Below are 23,735 nucleotides of genomic sequence, written 5' to 3' on the forward strand. Positions count from 1 at the left end.
TAAAATATATAATTTAAGGTGCAAAGTTTACATTTACCATTTCACATACTCAGATTCGAAATACAAAAAAATCAAACAAACACAACTCGCAAACATTACAGGATAAACAAATTTACAAAAAAAATTGATAATTGTACAAGAATGTCAAACTCACATTTATCTCATCAACTTCAAGATATCTTAGTTTGCAATAATTTTCAGTCGGTTAGATAGATTGTTTCGTAAAGGACACTAACAAAGGGAACGAACTGAGAGAATTATGGTTTATTTTCCATGCAACTTTCTTATCTTCTCCTTTCCTGATAAAAATAATGGCTAACTCAAAAACTTGCTTCAGGGCAGTAATAAATATGTAAAAATTCAATGGAACTTGGAAACATTAAAAGTTGAAATTTTTCACATCTAGAGAAAAATTCATGCAGAATTCCAAGACCCAATAATTCACGCATAATTCCGGAATTCCTGGTAGGTTGCCACCCTGCCACTTCCAAAAAAAAATTACTGTTTGTCCTTGTGCAATAAATTCATAGTGAACTATCCCCTTGTGATCAAAGAAAGAAACACACAAGCATGGTCTTGAACTGCAAGACATGATGTTTTTTTTCTGGCTGAGGTGTATTCCATGTTTTCCACTGCATGCTGTGGTGTTTCTTTCCCAAGTTTCATCACCAGTAATGACCCTATCAAACATTGATGGATACACTGTGTACAAGACAAGATGAAATGTGAATCCAACATTGTTTTTGGTCATCTTTCAAGATATGAGGCATCACTTTTGGGATTTTTTTTCTGGCACCATGGATATGTCATGTACTGCTGCTCAGGAATGAATGGGTTATTTGGCCTGTGGCTCAGGTAAATGCAAGTTGGAACGTGTCCAAATGTGCTTTGGTACTTGAGTTTGCCTGAATCAACATGACAGACATGCTGCGGCCATTCCAGGAATTAAATTGTCACATCTTGTATAACAATGGGGATGCAAATATTGCCGTTTTAGTATATGTAAAATGTAACTACATATTTTTACATTTATTCAAAATGGTTCACCTCTAACTGATTCATATAAACAAAATGCCAAAGGAATGCAATAAAATACACGTGTGTGTGTGTGTGTGTGTGTGTGTAAAATACTGAATTGTTTATTTTTCCAGGTTTGTAAAATATTAACCCTGATGGAAACCAAGATGGTGTATGAATGAAAAATTACTCTCTTCAAAGAATGAAACTCAGAAAAAAAGTGCATACCAAGCCAATGCAGCTATCAAGCCAGAAACAGCTGTAGGGCTTAGGGGAATAACTGGGCCAACTGAAGGATCAAATGTCGACTGGCCATGTGGATCATCTGCATTCAAAGTCAACCATAACTGGAGGACAAGTTCCAAATTTGTCCATGAATTCTGTTGAAAAGAAATAAGTACATGTTGTAACTTTCAAATATCTCACTTGGTTTAAGTTTACAGAATATATACATGATATGTGAATAAAGAAACACAACTTTAGCTATATATTTGTGGTTGTTATTAGTGGAACTTTTGCCACTAATACTCAGACAGTTTATCAGTTCATATTTTTCAGGGTTCCCACATGAACTCTGAACATATTCCAACAGATGAGATTTCCGTGAGTTTTTCATAATCCTCAACATTTTTCCAGAGTACTCATTACAAAGTACATTACTATTTTACATTTATTTTACAATGGTCTCCTGCATTTCTCCTCATAGTCATACCATCCCCATCTTCTATATTATTATTATTAGAAAAGAGACAGGTTAATCAGTGAGATTTTGGCTGATACAGGTCTATCAGGCATCATTTATGTAGGCATAATATCTGTAATATTACTGATAATTTTAGCAATCAAAAATATTTATAAATAGCATGTAATTTAGTGCAATATTTCATAATTTTGTAATTATTTTAAGAATAAAATCTCATAATTTCTATGGTTTTGTAAATTAAATGTTTAAATATGCAGTTCATTTTTCAAGCAAGTAAACAAACTAAATTTAAGCACATGAATGTAAGATCCCACTCATTTAATTGGAAACAAGCAAAATTACCTGGATATGCAGTTCCGTGAACACCTTATCAAAGCAAGTTGTTAGCATTTCTAAACTGCTGTTTGCCTTTGTCTCTACTGGTTGCCAAGATGATGATGAAGCTGATGAATTTTCATCCCATGTGGTAGGTCCTGTCTGTTTGTTAACTTCAGGAGGTGCCTAGAAAAGATGAAATAAATTAAAGTATACTTCACATATGTGGGATATTGAACTTTGTGCATAGTGAAATTAGACTTCCAGAACACAAGACACGTAACTCCAAATTTTGTGGAAATGGAGTTACATGTGTAACTTAGAACTATGAAGTATCAACATTTCAGTGCTAGAAGTAAGTATCTCATAAATTTCAAATTCTTGATCTTAGAGGCACCCCTATGTTTTTGTTTTAACAGCTAAACATAGTACTCAGTTAGTGCCTGTTTCTCAAAACTGTCTTGAACTTATGCTCTGAACCCCTCATCTAAATGAGAACAAGAGATAATTTAAGTTACACAGAAAATCAACAACAAAAACACAAACATAAAAGAAAAGGAAGAGGAAATACAAAAAAGTCAAAAAGAACATAAATCTTTTTTAATAATAATAATAATAGTTACCTGCACTGCATTAGCCATATTGACAGGGACGTAGTAAGCTTCCACAGTAGTCATCCTTCGTAGCATGATTTCAGCATTCCCTTCTACACCATACTCTAGACGAGCATCAATAGCAGTTGATATACTGAAAGGAGACCATCCCAGCTTATTAACAAATTTAGAACTTATCTTGCAGGGTTCAAAATTTAGGTGCTACAAATGTAGAAAATTTTATTTAAAAATTTTAAAATATTTGGTAATTTTATCAATATCTTACACACAGTTTAATGTATGGTTTTCCAGATTTCTTTCATTTCAACACAGTGTATTTTTAGAAGACTTTCTTCTATCGGAGTGTCTTACCTGTGACTGGTTCAATTTCATACATTAGCATATGCAAAATTGGTGCAACAAACAGAAAATTTAGAAAGACCCAGAGAAAAAATCAGAATATAGTTTTCTGCTTGTGCATCACAATCACTCCTGTAAAACAGTGTTAATGTATTTGATACATGGTATCACTAAATGACATGTGAAAGATATTCATCAGGTGTCCATACAGCATGTAGGTTGAACTAAACACCGTCAAAAAAGTTTTGCATCACCTGAGAAGTGATGAAAATAGCATCCGCAAAATGCAGAAGCGGACAAGAAACAATGAAGCAGAGCTCATTGGGCGAAGTAACATGGTCGGTAAGCGCATGTGTGTGTTCGAGTGCAGCACCACGGTAGTCGGCGAAGGTTAGTTAGGTGTTCCATGTGTCCAGTTAGCGAAGGCGAGTGAGTGCAGCTGTGTGCAAGGCATGCCTAGGTGTACGATAGTGCAGTTTGATCGGGCCAGGATTATCACGCTACTGCAGACTGGCATGTCACAACGGACTGTAGCTAGGGCTGTTGGTGTGGCGCAAAGTGATGTCTGTAGGACCTGGAGGCAGTATACAGACACAAGAACAGTAGCAGATCGTCAACGGATAGGTCATCCACGGGTCACAACACCAGCATAAGATCGTTATGTAGAACTCTCAGCTTGGCAACAGAATACCATGACGGCAAGGAACATCACTCATGCCCTCCAGGCAGCCTCTGCTGTGCATGTGTCAAACCAAACTGTCTGTAACAGACTCCGAGAAAGTGGTTTACGTTCCAGAAGACCTCTCCGGTGCCAGTACCTATTGCCATGACATCAGCACGACCGTGTGCATTGGACCCGTCCACATCGAAATTGGGGTCATGTGCTCTTCACCGATGAATGTAGGCTCTATCTAAGGCCAGATTCATGAAGAGGGCGGGTGTGCGAGGCTGAGGACTCCAGGAGCGGCTTCGTGGTGTCCAGGGGGTCCATCCATACCAAGGAGGAGGAATCATGGTGTGGTCAGGGATCATGCTCGGACGTTGAATGCTCCTAATTCCAATTAGAGGGACACAAACAGCTGTTCGTTATATCAGGGACATTCTTCAGACGACTGTGGTACCATTTCATCAGGAAATTGGTGACGAATTTGTCTTGTGTATGACAATGCCCGTTCACACCGCACACAGAAGGTACACGAATATCCTTCGCATGCTCTGGCCAGCACGAAGTCCCAACATGAATTGAATCGAACATGCATGGGCAATGCTAAGAAATGCATTTGCAAACCATCCTGTGGCTCCTACCTATCTTCGTGAATTTCTTCTTGCAGCACAGGACGAATGGGATCGCTTACTACAAGATCACCTTGATCGTCTCATTCTCAGTATGCCACAGCGTGTTCAAGACCTTCTTGCAGTCAGGGGACGACACACCATGTGGTAGACAATGTTTCTGGTGGATCCGCTATGACGAGCAGTCTTCTTGTGACAGTTCTTTGTTTTTTCGCGTCCATCATGAATTGTGCCATTTTCATTTTAAACACATTTCTGAGAAAATTGTAATTTTTTGTTCCCTTTTCTTTCAACATGTCTTGTTCTTCACCTTTTCTTTTGTATTCCCACTGTCATTGTCAATAAACCTTGTGCTTCATATGTGTTTTGTCATTTTCCGTCCTGATGCAAAACTTTTTTGACTGTGTTTAGATGAAGTGGATCACAACTGAGCATTGTTGCACATGTCCTCCAAGTGAATACCCAAAAGTGACCATTGATGTCAAATCTTGAGAAAAAAATATAAAATTTTACTTGGCAGTTTTGTGATAAAACATGCATTTATAAAAGCAAATATCATGCAATATACCGGGTGGTCCATTTATAATGATAGTATGGAATATTGCATCCAGAATGCATCCAATCGAAAAATTGAACAGAATAAAAGTTTGATACTATTGAGGGGTAAGTCAATGCCACAAAAAAATTGTCGCCGCCACCACCCCTTAGGGGGGGGGTAAATTTGAAATTTCAAATGGAACACCCCCATTTGCTTTACATATTTGGATTCCACGTTGAAAAAGAAGAATTTCTTGTCTGAAAAATTTTGTACAAAAATAGCAAACTTCGAACATTTATAAACATTTGGTAGTTTCAGATTCATTTTGTTGGAACAAATTAATACTATTTATTGTTACACAAAAACATAAAATGCAAACAATTTTCTTTTGCCAAATTCCTTGCACACACTTCTTTTGAATAAAATTCATTTATGCAATGTTCTCAACGGAAACCAAAACCGTTATTACATAAAGGGAACAAAATGAATCTGAAACTACCAAATGTTCGAAGTTTGCAATTTTTGTACAAAATTTTTCAAACAAAAAATTATTCTTTTTCAACACGGAATCCAAATATGTAAAACGAATGGGGGTGTTCCATTTGAAATTTCAAATTTACCCTTAACCCCCCCCCCCTAAGGGGTGGGTGGCGGCGACGAAATTTTTGCGGCATTGACTTACCCCCTCAATAGTATCAAACTTTTATTTTGTGCAATTTTTCGATTGGATGCATTCTGCATACGATATTCCATACTATCATTATAAATGGACCACCCGGTATATTTACATTTTTCAAAAATTCGAAAATATATACATTTTTATGTGAAATCAAATTTGATATATGAGCTCTAGTTACCAAGATTGGGTTTTGAGCTCCAATATAAGTGCAGAAAAATATTTATAAAGATCAATGAAAGCCAACTAAGAACTTATATATCAGTGTCTTGCATTTGAAGAAAAAATTAAAGCACCACATGCACATAAGTTATAGGCCATGATTTATTATTAGTTTCTGAGGCTAAAAAATTCACCAATTCAAGGAGAGTTCATGGATCATCAACAGTAAAGTGATATGATTATAATCAGAGCAATGACAGAAGTAATTACCTTGAAGAAGTACCAACAGCCACACGGCTGCTTGAGCCTTTCCTAAGAAGATTACGACCACGTTCCAGAATATCATCCATGAAATCCTCAAGCTCACTATCATCCGATTCCATTAGAGAAGGCAACTTGAAGCTATCATTTTTTTCAACTGAAGATCCTACAAAACAATTAACATCAGTCATACACAAAGCACAAGCATATGTTAAAAAAATATATGGTACATGAAAATTTTATTGATAGCAAAAATCAGTAGCATACCAATCTGAGGATAAAATTGCAAATACAGTGGAATCACGATTGTACGCTTTTCAGGGGACCAAGTTGAAAGGACTTAAAATGTGGGAAAATGTAAAATCTTGGAAAATTTTACAGCATTTTGTTCTATTGGGACCATGAACATTTAATGTATAATGTGGGAAAATCGGGGTTTCACTGTATGTCATGAATATCCTGAATAATTTGTTCTTATAAGCTGTGTGTGGTATTTTTAGGGATGTATGAATTTCCAATGTATGAATGAAGGCAATATGAAGTACATCAAAACTGGTATCAAAGCCAGTAAAATTCAATGTTAAAATAATTCAAGCACTAAATGGGAATGGACCGATTTGTAGATTTCTTCTACAGGGTGAGTCAAAAGTCCCTTTACACCCCCTATAAAATGTAAAGGAGTTGTGCTGGGTACAATTGATCATGATAGGTTAGGCCCAGGGAAATCATAGTTGTATCAAGTAAAGTTCCGCCATATTGAATTCAACTCAAAAATTTTAAATGGAAAAGGGGTGATATATCAAATCATGCTAGAATTTCACAAGAAATGTAATGGTAAAGGTTCTTTCAAGTATCTTTAACCAATAAAAGTTACATGCATATCTTCCACTATCTTCGTCTCACCGTCCTTCTGTGCTGCAACATGGGACGGCAGCGATAAAATGAAGCCCCTCGTGATCGGAAAGTTCAAGAAACCCCGAAGTTTCAAGGGCAACATCCTGCCTTTTGATTATGACTTTAATAAGAAGGCATGGATGACCTCGGGGGTTTTTACGAGGTGACTTTGAGGTTTCGACTCGAGGATAGGTGCGGCAAACAGGAAAGTCGTGCTCTTCGTCGACAATTGCCCTGCACATCCATCTCTCGACAATCTCCGGAACATCGAGCTGGTTTTCTTACCAAAGAACACCACCAGCATGCTTCAGCCTCTGGACCAGGGGATAATCAAAAAAGTGAAGGTGAAGTACCGTGAGATGCTTGTGCGGGGTATGGTGTGGAAACTTGACATGGGCCAGGAAGTCAAGAAGTGGGACGTGTTCAGGGCCATGGGAGGAATCGTCGCCAGTTGGGAGGGCTGTGAGGCCTGAAGTTATTACAAACTGTTTCCGACACGCCCACTTTGTCCCACGAGTCGACAAAGAACCTGCCGTCGGTGTGCCTTCCGCTGCCGCCAAAGACTCAGACAGCCTGCCGCCAGTGGATGCGGAGCCCCAGCCTGCCCAATCGACAGTGCCTGCATCTGTCCCCCCGACTTTCTCTCGTCCGTGCAACGAAGAAACTTGGCAGAGTTTGGCCCCAGGCTGCACGTACGAGCAGTACATAACAGTGAACTATGACATTGCTGTCTGGGGTACCCTCGATGATGCGGATATAGTCAGAGGGCAGCAGGAATCTAGTGATGAAGAGGGGGAGGAAGAAATTGAAGAGCCTGAAGATGTCCCCACCATCAAAGACATTCTCAAAGCGGGGATGTGTATGAACGCATACTGAAACACAGGGGTGCCAGTGAAGAGATGTGGTCTCACTTTTACAAAGTGAAAGACTTTGCAGAACAGTCTAAGAAGAAACAGCCATCGATAATGGACTTCTTCAGAAAGTAGTGGTGAGGGGGAATCAGTGTGTGTGGGGGGGGGGACCAGTGAATTTGATCAAGGACAAACTGACAATTGATAAAAATAAGCCTGAATATTGCCAATGGTGAGTAGACTTATTGGTGTTTCGTGTTTATAAAATTACGTGTTTTTGTCTCTTTAATTTTCTAGCAATATTTATTGTTTTGTTTTGGTAATGTGATATTTTACATGGTTAACATATATGTACATATAAGGAGGCAGAATTATGCATCTATGGCCTCCATTAAAGGTGTCATCCCACCATTCGCTTGGATTGACTTGTTTACTGACAATTGATAAAAATAAGCCTGAATATTGCCAATGACGAGTAGACTTATTGATGTTCTATGTTTATAAAATTACGTGTTTTTTGTCCGTTTCACTATCAAGCAATATTTAATTATTGTTTTGTTAATGCGACTTTTGACATGGTAAAAATATATACATGTAAGGAGGAAGAATTATGCATCCATGGCCTCCATTAAAGTATCATCTGGACTGACTTATTGGACGATTATGTTGCTTTTGATTTTCGTCGCAACTGCAATAATTGCAGACTCCAAGTTTGCTCACTTAGTGAAAATGTTTGAAAAAGGTAAAATTTGATACACAGAGAAAAAAAGTACTACATATATATACCGTATTTATGCGTATACAGTATAAGGCACGCGCTGGTTTTTATTCAAGTTCTGCGTCTGAAACATTGCTCGTGTGTTCATTGACAGCATGAGAATGCATTAAGCAGTGCTCGATCCACCCTTCTTTTTTTTCCCTTCTGCAGCTTGCTTCGAAAAATTAGCACTTTACTGATAAGACTTCTCTTCTTCAACACGTGCAGTGCGATGTCCTTTAAAACTCGTTCAACCACCTGTTTCCCCCTCCTTTCCTTTTCAGCCAGACTGCTACTGCCCGGCGCCTGTTTTGTCTAGGTGGCAAACATCGCTTGCCCTTATCAACTACGGTAATAATCACAATGACTCATCCAGAAGAAAAATGGCATTGTTTTGAATCTGCAGCTTCACAAGACTGCTTTGCTTTGATGATTACGAAATTCGAACACCGTACACAAAGCGACGAGTTAAAAGACAAGCCAGTTTCTTCCGTTCTTCTCCAGCTTTCTGGAAAAAAAAAAGAGAGACCATAACTCTTATCTTGCGGCAGGGTGGTTCCATCTTCTTCCGCTTGTGTTCATGGCGATGCTAGTTGATGCGAGCCTTTTACTTTCTGCCTTTCACGGAAGAAGGAACCATGCCGCCTGCAGCAAGAGAAGACTACACTTCAAGACGGCTGGTGAAATCGATCGCAAATAAATTTTGCACAGAAAAATGAACTTACGAAACTGTCAAAACTTGTTTAAGAGTTCAGTTTATGCTGTTGGGCTAATTGACACTGGATACCTGTATGCAGTTTAAAGTGTGATCTACATAACTGAAATATAATAGTACACAACCTTAGGGGAATTGGCAAGGACAGACAAAAAAAAAAAGCATATGTACTAACGTGTTTCCTTTTTCAGGCAGGATTTCGATGCAAGTCAGGGAAGAGTTTGACCTGATCACTTGAATGGGGGGAGGGGGATGAATATGAAGTTGGTTGAAGCAAAGAAAAAGCGACTTTTTTGACGATGTATTTTACACAGCCAAACCAGAACGAAATTTACAGCCCCACTTTTTTTTTGCCTGGTGCCAAGAAAGGTTGTGTTGTGTCTTCCAAGAGATTTTATCTTACCATTTAATCCTGTACAATGCTCTAGTAGACCCGTATAAAATCCAACATTCATTCTGCCCGATTATCTCCTGACTTTTGCTGGTGTCAGTGTAACTGGTGTCAACATTCTTCAAGTTTCGCTTGCAATAAACGATTGTTTTCCTTTTCATAGATCTCATTGCAAATGAGTTTCTCATGAACTAGAATTGTAAGAATTTTGGGGAAGAGCAACGACTGTGCACAATTAAAAGAAAATAACATTATTTAAAATCCTTTTTCTTTTTAAACATTTTCGTGTTCTATTTTCCTTCTCACGACATGCATCCTGTGCATTACAGGTTGTATAACTATGCAGGATAAATTGTGTTACTGTCTCCTACAAATCTTCGTGTCCATTTCAGCTCCATTGAAGCTAAAAATTGGTGCAAATTCCAATAACGACCCCTTCGAAATAACGATCCTTTTCCCGGGAACCGTGAAAGGTCATTGTATCGAGAGTTGACTGTATATTTTTTCGATATAAAAACCTTGTATTTGTATCCTATTCTAAAATGTAAACACAAATATACATTTTTGAATTTGCTTACCTGATATTAAAAATGATAAATATTATATATATATATATATTTTTTTAGTTGTAAAATTATAAAATAGGTTAATATGAAAACTTGCGGACATCAACCAGTCAGTTTATAGTTATGGTTTTAACATGGAAGTCAACAAATTTAGCAAATTTCACACATTACAACACAGAAAATGTAATTTCCATAGGAACCCATTGCCATCCCATCATGAAATTTTGCAGACAAATAGTCAATTGATGTCTTCAAAACATTTTTTTTCAACAAAATTAAAGGGGGTGTTTTTGAGATTTTCAAAAGAACTTTTCCTTTTTTGAAGGAAAATTACAAAATTCAAGTAACACAGTCATGTTGCATTTCAAATTAAACCCAATAAAAGCAGAAGAGAATGACACCAATTTGAGCTCTCTAGGTCAAATAGTTTTTGATCTACAGCTGCTTAAAGATTTTACAATGGCCTCATTTTTGGGATTCTTACTTTTTTGAAAGCTATGTAACGTTTTCATTACTTTCGTGCCTGCAAACATTACATAATTGAAAATTGAAGTGCATGTTCAATTTTCGGCTATCAGAGGGCGTTTCCTTCCCTCAATAGCTCTACTAGTGCTGCCTCTAGTGGCAATTTTGCGTAAAATGCCTGGCCGTAAATCTCGCCCCACCGTGCAGTCAGTCTCTCTCGATCGCCCGCTACGAACGGCACGCACCAGTTTTTGCGTATTACATCTATTCCTCGTCGGCAAGGGACCGTACTCAACCACGCTGCCTGTGGAGGAGAAGCCTGCCACGCGAACCACCAGCACGAAGAGGCCAGGCCAATGAGCACATGGATCCCGATGGAAGAGTGGCTTTGTGTCTTTACATCGGCTGAACATTAGTGGTGAGGTACGTAAGAAATCTCTTGACTGTGATATTGGAACTCATTAACTTCTTGTCGCCGTTCATTATAAAATTATTTGCGACGTCATTGTTTTTACGTAAATTAAATAGTAACGACGAGAAACCTATAGCTTCTCCCCAACATTTTTGGCCCCTTCTTTTCTCGTGTTGAACAGTTTAATTGTGCCAAAAATAAATATATACGTATATTTTGCGTGTGTGTCGTAAAGGGGGAAAAGAAGGAAAACGTGCATAAAACATGAGCGAACTTAGTTAAAATTACCTTTGCATAAACACGTTCTATTGAACAGTCCTTTTGAAAGTAACGTATCTGGCACGGTCAGTTACTTAATGAACAGGCGTACCATAATATGGCAGATGTACGAGTTGTGTGTTCGACCTTGCAGTGCAACTTGATGTTCTTGTTTATTCAAGATTGGGCTTAGTGGCGTTAAACGGACATTATTTGAACTTAAGAAAACGGCATAGAAAACTACAATCCCCCACCTTTTTCCTAGTTTGTTTGAATCGCAAATTGCTATTAATCCTATTCTTGTTACGGTAGCACTAACGATGCCAAAGGGATCAGAACAAAACAAATAATATCGGGGTCAAGTCTAATATAAAAAAAAATTAAAAAAATGAAAATAAAAAAATAAAAAGGAGTCGTAGATTAAGTAAAAAGGGGATCTGCTGAACGTTCCATGCACGCTTGAGAGAGAGAATGGTGCATACGTTAATTATTCCTTTTTTTGTGTGTGTGTTAGTGAGTATTGAATTAGTCTGTTGTTAAGCATGCATGCGCGTTGGTAATTACGCATAATTTGTGGGTGCAGAATTAAAGCTTAATGTAAAAGGGGCATAGCATGCTGGACGTGCGGACAAAATAATTGAGTGATTGCACTCTAAAAAAAAAAAGGATTGTTGATTAGGTTATACGTTTGTTGATATTTGTTACAACTCCCTTTTGGATAATTGTATTTATAACAATGTATCATAATGGGACAATATACATATGTTATTGTTAATTGAATTGTGGAGTAGTATAAATTCATTTACCTATCAAATTCTATTCAGTAAGTACCCCGTGAGAGAAAGTTGCATTGCGAGTCAAATTAAAACTTAAGGCAATCTAAAGGGGTAATTGAGAAAGGGAATAACGTTGGGTAAAATACGACTTTTAAACCTTGCTTACAATGGAGAAGGCGTAACTCGCTATTCATTGTCGGACCCTTTGACATATTTTGCGTATGTTTGCGTATTATATGTGCATTTCTTACAGGGCCTTTGTCTCGTGCTTCTTGTATGTGCCGCCTGTAAACTCCCGCAGCACCGTGCAGGAAGTACAACACAAATAGAAATTTGTGACGTATAATACGGGTCTCAGATCCATTTTATTGCATTCGCGGTTGTGGTTGCCGTGCAGCCGTTTCCAAGTTAAATATCGCGTGCAACCACAACTTGACCCCACTAATACGTTACAGCTAATAACTCAAAAACTAGGAGTCCAAAAAATCTGAAGTTTGGAAGTTTTTGTCAACTTCCCTGGTACTACCCCTGCACCAAAAATTATCAATTTCTGAGATGTCAAGGTTCAGACCATTGGTTGATTTGACATGGAATGACCCTAAAACATAAAATGCACATTTCAGTCAGAATTTGAGCAACCTTCTGGAACACATGAGAATATACCTGCATCATTTGATTCCTCTCCTTGTTCTTCGGATACACTGGATCCATTCCCAACAGGCATTCGCTCATCTGATTCAGATGCGGGTGTTTCTCCTGAAATTGCAGCTGCAGATTCATAACTCTCTTCAATAGGACTTATCTCTTGGCCCACAACATTGGGGTATAATTTGACCCCTAGAACATAAGAAAAATTAATCAGCATGGATTAAAAATTTAATATAACAAAAAATTTGCCTTTCTAAAAATGTACCCTCATATTTAATAAAAATTGAACTGTAAAACTTCCAAAACTATGCAAATCACATTACAAAATAATAAATACTCACAGAAATATTAACCGACAATTTTGAAATATATCACCATATCATTGCATAGTGCACCACTAATATTTTAACTTACACATTAACTTTCAGAAGCTTAATTTTCAAAAAGAATTTTCTGTGTAATGAAGAATTGACATTATCACTTACGTAAGTATATGTAAGTCATAATAGTGTGCAAATAAATTAGCATGAAATGCTGTTAGTTAATGAACAAAATACTGAGGTAATGTGTATATATAATGTTATAATTCTGAATTGCCTGAAAACTGAAACTGAATTAAAATGCAGTTCAATGTCATTAACATTTTAAAATAATTTCCATGTTGTTTAACAAACAATTCTACTAGCTACATATTGATTACAGATTGATCTAAGTGTTCTCAGTTATAGTGAGTGATTTAACACTAACATCTGAATAAAGGCTACGCATATTTCAATTTACTTACCATCTAAAATGTCTTGTAAAAGGCAGCATATAGCATGTGATGCCCACGGACCACCCCATGAAGCTTTGTGCTGATCATTCCAAACAGCCAGCCTTACTAAATGAAGTAGTTGTTCTTGAGTCATTAGTTCTCCCAATGATATAGGTGGACGTGTGGACAGTACTATTCGAGCAACAACCTGTAAGGAAAAATGAGGGTAGAAAATGATAAATTAAGAAGATCGAAGAGTATGAAACAAATTTTCATGTGTCTGCAGATATTATTAGTAGAGGCACATATTTTTGGTAAATAAAAAAGGAAAATTTCGGTACAAAAATGGAGTCAATTTTGGGTTCAAAAGCGGTAAATAAAATAAAACTTCGGTTTTAAAATTATGAAAATAATCCTAAATTTGATTTAAAAACTAGACTTATTACACAAAATTAACACTCCACTTTAATAGCACATTTATGTAGTTATCCGAGTATTAAGTTTATTTCTGTGTAAAGGAGTCCATTTTTGCTTCTCCAATATTAACAAAAGAAAGTGCTCCCCTGTGCTTAGCACCATGCCATGAAGGTGTATAAGGGGTGTGGGGGTAACGACCCACACTTTCTTGATCCGGTCGTGAGTGGGGGCGATGTGATCAGCATCACGCCCCTGACTGCCTTTACCCCCCAGGGTTTCCCCCAGGTACCCATGTAATTTGACGCTGGGTGGGCACCGGGGCCGCTTCCATCGTTAGAAAAGTTCCCGGATTTGAACCGGCCAGGGATCGAACACGGGACCTTTAGCGTGGTAGTCAGACGCGTTACCGACTGAGCTACTGCTATTAACAACAGAATTAATCCATTTTCCGTGAATTGCATAACTCAAGGGATAATTTAGACATCAGGTGGTGTCACGTCGGTAAATAAACTCTAAATTTCATGTTTAAGAGTTAATTTCGCATTTTGCAGTTCATATCGCATTATTTCGTGACAAAACATGGTAGCAAAATGCATCTGACACCTTTCAAAAACTGAAGAATTAACACTACAATGTGTTTTTTTGACATTTCGTTATGCATGCCCCTAACATTTCGTTATGCATGCCCCTAATTAATCAAAGAGCTATATCTAAACTTGCCGTCAGTGCATGTTTCAACCTGTTACAGGCAGTCAGTATTGTGGCAAGCGTACGTCAGATGCAGGTCGGGTGCAGGCAGCGTACAAAATACGTGCACCAAGATGGAACAACGTTACAGCATAAAGTTTTGTTACAAATTGGGTAAATTGTTTACTGAAACGTTACAGATGATACGGGCATGGTGATGCAGCATTATCAAGAACCCAGGTGTATGACTGGTACAATCGTTTCAAAGGTCGATGTGAAAGTGTCGAGGATAAACCAAGATCAGGATGCCCTTTAACGTCAAGGAATGACGACAATGTGGAGAAAGTTCGTGCACTGGTGAGAGGTGATAGACCATGAATTTGTCCCTGAAAACCAATCAATCAGTGGTATTACAAGGAAGTGCTTGGTCGACTCAGAAACAGGATGAAGCAGGTTAGGAAGGACCTCTGTGATTCTGGCTAATTGTTTCTGTTACACGATAATGCTCGGCCTCATACCTCATTGTCTGTACAACAATAGTTTGCTAAGCATTCAGTGAGTGATCAATCACCCTCCATATTCTCCGGACTTATTGCCTGTTGATTGTTTCCTTTTTCCCAAGCCTAAGGGAAAGAGGGACAATTTTGCCTAAAGTTCAAATCACAAACCCTGAGACTTTCTGTAAACAAAACCACCTGCATGCAGAAAGCATTGCAAACTCATAGAAGTAAAATAATCCACACGAAAATCCAGCATTGTTACAGGATTCATTACGTAAGGTAAAACAATGGCCAATTTGTAGTATGAGATATGCTGCCGCAAATGACGTCTCACTTTAAACCCAATGCTCTTTATTTTTTTTACTTATTGCTTCACCTTTATGGTTAACTCTTTGCACCAGTAATCATTTCCCATAAATTTTGCTTCTTTTTGTGCATGCGAATTGAATATATTTTACTTGCATTTCTTTAGACAAAATGATATAACATGGTAATGTATATTTCTGAGGTTTGATATAGATAGGAATGTATTTGAAATTTGTTTGTAGATTTTATGAAAATTGTATCTTATGTAAATAAAATATATAATGGGCATAAACAGCCATATGCAATGCTGTAAGTCCAATAATAAAAGGTGCAGCGAACTATGTGTAACAACAGATGATTGCGGTCATGAATCAGCTGACGCGGAGTGATACATCGAATTGGTGAGACCGTTTGTTTACAGAAGGTCTCAGGGTTGGTGATTTACACATTAGGTCTTTCTTGCTGGGGCAGCTGCCGATCACTGTAGCCAACTTCGCTCTTTTGGAGCCAGATCTGGCTCCTTCGTGCACTCGTTTCGTTGTGAACTGTGACACCTGCCCTCTGCCCCACTATGATGCCACCACTGGCTCCGGTCCATAAAGACCAACTTTTGCCATGAGTGTACATTTTGCAGGTGACGTGATAATCATATATAGACTGCGCCATCCACCCCCTCTTTCCTCCCCAGCTATTTTTTATATATAGCACTGTGGCTAAGGTGAAGATGACAATATTATTATCTGGGAATCCTTTATTTTCGACTTCATATGAACATCATTGGATTATTCAGATGGGTGATGCCGCCAAATGTAGGTGGTGAAAATTAAGAATAAATTGCCATCACTTTAAAGCTTTTTCTTGTATGTTCGCATCGCTTGCATTGTAGAATTATTTTCCTGTAGTTTACGGTTATTACAATAATAAGAAAACAGTTTTTCGTTGTAACGTTTCAGGAGAACACACGCTCCCTTCATCAGACATTTATTTTCATTTTGACTAAAGATACAGTTATAACAATGTTTAGCAATTTTTTTAAACAAAACAAATCCGTTATATAATGGATGTTGTCAATGTTACATTGTTGTAATATAGCATCCTAACTGTGCAAAGAAGCAGTCTGTTTATTTTTATTTCAGATATATTTTTTTTCACATTATTTTTTTATTTAAAATTATGAATCCCAAATATAATCAGGTAATTCAAAGTCATCATTGTTTTCACAAAGTCTCTTGTTTTCTGTTACATTAAATTTTAAAGATGGTGGCTTACTCCATTTGTGAAAAACAAAACTCCATACTGGATATATGTTACCATTTTCATTATTTAATTTATTCCAGTGTTCTTCTGCAATGAATGAAGCTTCCCAGACATTCAACTCTATGTTTCCAGTCAATCTTTTTAAAACCCTTCTCTTTTTAATCAAATGCTTCTCTTCGATGATGTGAGCTGACAACCTGTTCTTCGGTTTAGATTTATAATGTCCAAATCGTGTTCGTGCCATCTTATTGCCATTTGCTGTTTGTCCTACATAATCCTTTGAACATGAACAACTTATATTATATATTCTTGTGGTTTCCACATCTGGTAGAGAGTTTCTCATTCCAAACATCTCACATAAAAATGCAAAATTTTTTAGAAGATTTAATTTCAACATTTTTCTTAGATCACCAAGAAGTTTGGAATGTACATTTAATGTCGGACAAACAGCAAGGAAAATGGCAATAAGATGGCATGAACATGATTTGGACATTATAAATCTCAACCCAAGAACAGGTTTGTCAGCTCACATCATCAAAGAGAAGCATTTGATTAAAAAGAGAAGGGCTTTTTAAAGATTGACAGGAAACATAGAGTTGAATGTCTGGGAAGCTTCACAAATGGAGTATGCCACCATCTTTAAAATTTAATGTAACAGAAAACATCAAGAGACTTTGTGAAAACAATGATGACTTTGAATTACCTGATGATATTTGAGATTCATAATTTTAAATAAAATATAATGTGATCAAAATTTTTATCTGAAATAAAAATAAAACAGAAATGCATGGTTTTTTTTCAGTTATGTTGCTATATTACAACAATGTAACATTGACAACATCCATTATATAAGGGATTCTTTTTGTTTAAAAAAAAATGCTAACCATTGTTATAACTGTATTTTTAGTCAAAATGAAAATAAATGTCAGATGAAGGGAGCGTGTGTTCTACTGAAACGTCACAACGAAAAACTGATTTATTATGCTTGTAATAACCGTAAACTACAGGAAAATAATCACTTTAAAGGTAACGTAAAATTACCCTAGGAGGCACTTTATGCAGCCTTCATTAATTTAGCTCCTTGAAAGTCATATTTAACTCTATTAATGGTGAAATGTAGCTCTTTTATGCACATCAGGTTTGGCAACACTGCCAGGATGGCCATATGAGGCAAGGATAAATGCATTAGGCTTATGGGTAGCTCAGTCGGTAACGCGTCTGACTACCATGCTAAAGGTCCTGGGTTCGATCCCGGCCGGTTCAAATCCGGGAACTTTTCTAACGATGGAAGTGGCCTCGGCGCCTACCCAGCATCGAATAACATGGGTACCTGGGGGAAACTCTGGGGGGCAAAGGCGGTCAGGGGCGTGATGCTGATTACATCACCCACACTCACAATCGAATCAAGAAAGTGTGCAGCGTTACCCCCACACCCCCTATACGCCTTCATGGCGTGGTGCTGTGCACCGGGGAACACTTTACTTTTACTTTTTTTTATGGGACCATATTTTATTCATTTTCTGGGGAATATCAGACATCCAATTACATAGAAAAGTACATGAACGGAAAAGGACACATTGAACTATGTCATGGTAGAAGGAAAATCAACTTGAAAAACAGTTTTCACTTGCAAATTCATACTCTCTTGCATACTAAACCCTTTTTTAAATAGCAGTGCCCAATCCGACGATATTGAAATAAATGCACAACTAGTGCGTATTTGTCCCTCCTCGCCTTAAGATGGCTATGCTAGGACGAAGATTTGACATTAAATTAAATGTTTCGCATATTTAGAGAACATTTACTGTCAATGACTAGATTTGACAACGTCACAGGCATTAAATTAAATATTATGCATATTTAGCAAACACTTACTGTCAATGACTACCAACAGTCTTTCCAAGACCTATACAAATGCTGGTCAAAGTGTGTTGCCTACTCTGGTGATTATTTTGAAGGTGACAGAGTCATTTGAAGGTAATTACTTGCTTTCCATCCTTAAAAAAAAGTTTGGTTTTTTATGAGCGAACCTTGTACTATAAAAGCGAGGATTTGGCATAATAATTAACAATCACCGCAGATCGTTGACAGAATATAAACTCAAAAGAACTGCTCGGTGTTGTAGATACTTCTTGGTATAGTAGTTGGGGGTGCAAGCTAGGCCTAAGCGACCATAGGTATGTCAATAGCAATGCATTGATGCTATGTACAATACTGCAACCATTCTCTATGACGGTTTGGAGTCATAATTCCCTTGTTGATAAAACGTAAGCCAGCTACAGTAATATTCTGATGGTTGGAGAACTGACCTAACCTATAGAAATTGCTCGTCCATGGTGTGAATGCACACGAAACTCTGAGAAATTCACGAGAGAGGGCAGCTGCTTACGGGGATAACTTGATCTGGAAACTAGGGTTACAAATTTAACCGCTAGAGGTCGCTCTTCGTATTAATCTAAAAAAGGGAGGAAATACTAGCTGAATTAGTAGTAAATATTATTAAATTTATTGTAGAACTTTCAGTTTATTCATTGGGAACTTAACAGCCATCAAATATTTATTTTCAAAATTACGTAAATACTTTTAATCTAATTATCGCTCGATGAGGGACATTTTCACTAATCATAAAGAAACGGTAGTGTTCGGAAACTCGGAGGCGGAAGTGATGGAAAAGAGACATCAAAATATCTACGTCTCGAGGGAGTATTCTAATAATAAAATTCTAAAGTGGGAATATAAGTAATTGATAATTGTACCTTAACACACGCACCTGTAGTAGTTAGAAACAAATGGACGTTGAAGTGATTTGCGTGTGAAAGTGTGATGGAGTTTGGTTATGAAGTGTTCGGAGACTGCGTCTGGCGTGGAAAAAACAATGAACGCACCCAGGACATGGAGGGAAAAGCAGGTGGATGACAAGAAAACGGAGCAATAGAATTGACAAGTTTTGCACGGTTATGGACGAAAAACCAGAACGAAAGTGTATTCGTGATCACCTAAATGGGGATGCAGATGAATTGTGGTTATAATTAGCTGTGAGTAACAGCTGCGTGGACTGTGAAATGTGAAAGATGAGAGCTCGCCCATGAGGGAAGGCCATTCGTTCGTTCAAGTGCAGCGACAGTCGAGACAAAGAAATCGACGTCGGGTGAAACTACCTTCATGTTAATCGCGACGAGAGAAAATAAAATACACGTCACATACAATGTTTAGTTATTGTACTAACTGTCAAAAGTGTCATTCACAGTACTGGATCGCAATATTCAGCTTAAATCCAGGTGTACATGTGGCTCAGCGGAAGCCGCAATATTGAATAGAGAAAAGATATCTTTCGTCGACGAAATTTTCTCTAAGAAAATTAAATCTAAACCATGCATAAAATGTTCCGCAGCTGGTAACTGAAGAAACGTGGCAAGAACAGTATAATTTCGATCGTACGGTATCGTGACGTCACATATACATTTCTTCGCGTTGCTCGAGCATGAATAATTGGTATTAGCGCTACTGGGTTAGGGTAACGACCAGTGCACGGACAGATCAGATATGAATAGCTACTAGAAAGTACAATTGACTTTGGATATATCGAAACCCGACTTAATATGAGGTCATTTTTGTAATATTTAGTTCGTGCATGTATTATTTAGATTTACTAGGTGCACCAGCTGGTTTGTCAGAACATGAAAATCTATTTTGACGTTTAATCTTAACTTCAGTCTAGTTTTTGAAAAAGAGGTACCTCGAGTATTCTAAACATTAAAGTTAACGTCATTGTTGGTAAATCAACAATTAATAAACATAAATTGTTTATTTGGTACCAAAGGATTATCACTCAAACTAATTGCACCATTTGATGTAAATTTGGATTCGTCACTAAATTGAATAAATAATTAAATGTACGAGTGAGTTATAATTCACCAAGGTGTCCATGCATGATGTCTAGTTCTCCATCTTTGAATATTTACTAACCATGAAATTTCTTTCAGGTGAGAGAGATGTCCGAGTGTTTGTTTGACATTATTGATATTTTTCAAGCATAATACTGAACTTGTTCAAATTCGTAAATCAAAAGAGTGACAGTGAATTGACGTATTCACGTCTTACCACGAATTGATCTTTCAGACTTATCAGGCATGATGCAGGGAAAGAGCGAGGACACTAATTAAGGGATTTTCAGTAACTGCTTTGTGCATCTGCTTAATACAGGGCAGTTTTCAACAGATTGACTAATTTTTGAATTTCTCTTATTTCATCTTAAATCGACGTAAACTAGAGACATAGTTGTACTATTTCTTACTAGCAGGGATTGACTTGTTGAGACCAATCAATCGTCGCCGGCGCGACCGTACGGTTATTCTATGAAGTGAGAGGGAACTGATCGCGAGAAAGTTAGGTTGTTGGAATCTTGGATGTGGTAAGTGGGAGTGACAATTTAGGAGAGATAAGTAACCTCACAGAATAGTCAGGCTTGGGCAACCCCGTTAGAGCGGACTGTCATATCTCCATTAGCTAATAAAGTTAGCCCAAAGAATAATTTGGAATAAACATTGGCTCAGTTATTATTACGTACCTCTTAGTATGGTAGTTCAGGGCATAAGCTAGGCCTATGAGACCATAGGTACGCAGATAGCCACACATTGAGGTTATGTGTTATAGTGGAGCCAAGACATCGATAAGACAAAATCCTCACATTCATTTCAAATATATTTGCATTATAATTGTAATAAATAAAGAATAAATCCTTTCCTTCTATCTACGGTAGTAATGTGGTTTTATTCCTGTTCTGTGAGATATTGTTGCCTAACACTACCCCTGTACCTGAGAGGAATGAGTCCTTCAACAAGTCTCATTGTTCACCGCTGAGCATTATTCAGTTATTATTATTAAATAAAATACATCCATTGAATACCTCATTAATACCAAATATATACTAATACTACTAAAACATATCAATGTTACAGGCTATTTAAAGAAATAAGACTGGTAAAGTTATCAGCAATTTTAATGAGAGACAGATATACCCATATTAATCTGTCCAATCCCCACCAGACATTATAAATTCACTGCCAGACTGTTTTGTATTTTTAACTAACTTGTTTTTAGAGTGGAAATATTAATTTTTGATTTGATTTGATTTGCTTTATTTTACTTCACCTTTTGTGCCACTTTTGGCTAATTTGCGAAGATGGAGATAAGTGATGAAATTGATGAATGGACACTCAAAAACATCCATGCCCAGGCCAGGATTCGAACCTGGGACCCCTGGCATCGTAGCGTGATTGGCTAACCACTCCGCCACAGGGGCCGGCTGGGAATATTAATCCACTGGATTATGTTATAAGAGAATTTTTAGCATCATTGTAGCACATTAGAAAGTTGATCAATATGCAACAGATCCATAACAATGGACCATATGTTGTTGAATTTTCAAGATTTTAAATATCTGAGTTCAGTGGAAGCCTTGATTATGTTTGAGCACACAAAGGTAAGCATTTCAGACAGTCTAAAACAAATCAAACGAGATCTGCTACAGCACAAACTATTAAAAACATACCTTGCAAGCTAACAAGAACATATCTATGTTGCATGTAAAATCCATCTGGAGTATCAATGAGATCAATCCTCGTGCTACTGGCAAGCAGTGTGACTGGGGTAGGCACAGCTGGACTTCCCGGTCCCCATCCGTCTCTTCCTTTTCTGCACCGGCACTCTTCCCAGGTGCACCTCGCTTGTTGGTTAACATAGGACCATCATAACGACGGATCTGAAGGATATCCTTGAAATGCTAATGAAACGGTAAATATAATTTCTCGCTATTTTCATGCTATGTTCTTAGAACATTATTTTAATCAACATCCAACATTGCACATGCTACCTTGCTGCCAGAGATTTAGCAGAAGTAGAAGCAACACACAGCAATATAAAGGAAGTCTTATATGTTTAAATAATTACTCTCGAATATTACTAGGATAAAACATATTCTTACCTGTTGATAATGACCAGAAACCAAATAAATTACACACAATACTACCAGTCTCTGGATCATTTACCAGTGTTTCTACCTTTTTCTTATTTTTTCCTCCCAGAGGGTTACCAGTGAATCATCAAAATTTTAAGTTTCTTTATTGCATACTATGCATGGGTGCAAGAAGGGGTGGAGCAGGTCCTATGCATTGTTTCTGAAACCCATGTCACATGACAACACCAGTGAAGTTTGACCAAAAAGTTGGGATAAGCCATAAGAAAGCAAGTAATTTTGTTTACCTTTGAATGAAAGGTAAGAAGCAACGGTGGTTTGTTCAGCACATGGTTGCACTAACATAAATGACAGGAAACGTGAAGGAATATTTCATGTTTGTTTATGTAATATTTAAGCATAAAGTAAACATTGAATCCAAGTGATTTAAGCTAGTTCATAGGGAAAAGTCAGTGCAAACAAGTGTGTATGCCCTTGTAGTATCCAATGCAATGGCAGTGAAAGAAGTTGAACCGCAATGACCAACTTAAGCTCGTTCCAATGGCTTCAAGACCATGATGTCATATGATACAAGCACTCTTTGGCCCTGCCACTCTACCAGCATGTCCGGTAGAGTGCTGCAATGAGTGTTTTATGCTCGACCGGCAAATAGTTCGCACGGACGACGCTAGATAGCTTTAGGAACTGACACATCTTTGATCACCATGACGTCACGAGCAAATTTCGCTCGAACAGGTAAAACGATCAGTATACACTCGAAACTCAGTAGTTCACGTGTAACCGTAATTTTTCTGTAGTATTGGTCCTTCAAATATGGATCGTGAAATGAAAGATGCAGTGAAATTGAAACTGAAGTCAACATAGTCATCATTTTCATGTTAAAATGTAATTTAGTCCATCTTTACAACACATAGCAATGTATGAAAATGAATAGATGATTATGGGCTGAAACTACCAGGATGGATTTTTACGCATATATTTGTACAATTTATTGTCCCATTAAAAATATATTTGATATTCTATATATTCGAGCGAATTATGCTCGAGGGTGGGAGATTCGATCTAGTATTTTTGAGCGAAAGTGATCCAATGCAGTACTCTAGTGTCCGACTTAGAGCTATAAAAAAAGAAACAGTCCCAAAATCTGTTTGACAAAGAATTTATTGGGCTCCGTCACTGTCACTGATAA

General features: G+C 37.5%; 1 protein-coding gene across 1 annotated transcript in view; it reads right to left on the reverse strand.

Annotated features, from left to right (window-relative positions):
* Window positions 1-23,735, reverse strand: part of LOC145985596 (dual E2 ubiquitin-conjugating enzyme/E3 ubiquitin-protein ligase BIRC6-like) — a 241,336-nt gene that overhangs the window by 94,436 nt on the left and 123,165 nt on the right. Inside the window, exons 26-32 of the mRNA XM_083119666.1 lie at window positions 22,124-22,354; window positions 13,436-13,613; window positions 12,667-12,840; window positions 5,928-6,084; window positions 2,659-2,782; window positions 2,063-2,221; window positions 1,246-1,397 (exon numbers count right to left, since the gene is read on the reverse strand). Of these exons, the coding sequence (XP_082975792.1) occupies window positions 1,246-1,397; window positions 2,063-2,221; window positions 2,659-2,782; window positions 5,928-6,084; window positions 12,667-12,840; window positions 13,436-13,613; window positions 22,124-22,354 (1,175 nt within the window). The remainder of the gene's footprint in view (window positions 1-1,245; window positions 1,398-2,062; window positions 2,222-2,658; window positions 2,783-5,927; window positions 6,085-12,666; window positions 12,841-13,435; window positions 13,614-22,123; window positions 22,355-23,735) is intronic.

Source organism: Lepisma saccharinum, chromosome 3 (assembly GCF_977018435.1).
Source record: "Lepisma saccharinum chromosome 3, izLepSacc3.1, whole genome shotgun sequence".
NCBI lineage: Eukaryota > Metazoa > Arthropoda > Insecta > Zygentoma > Lepismatidae > Lepisma > Lepisma saccharinum.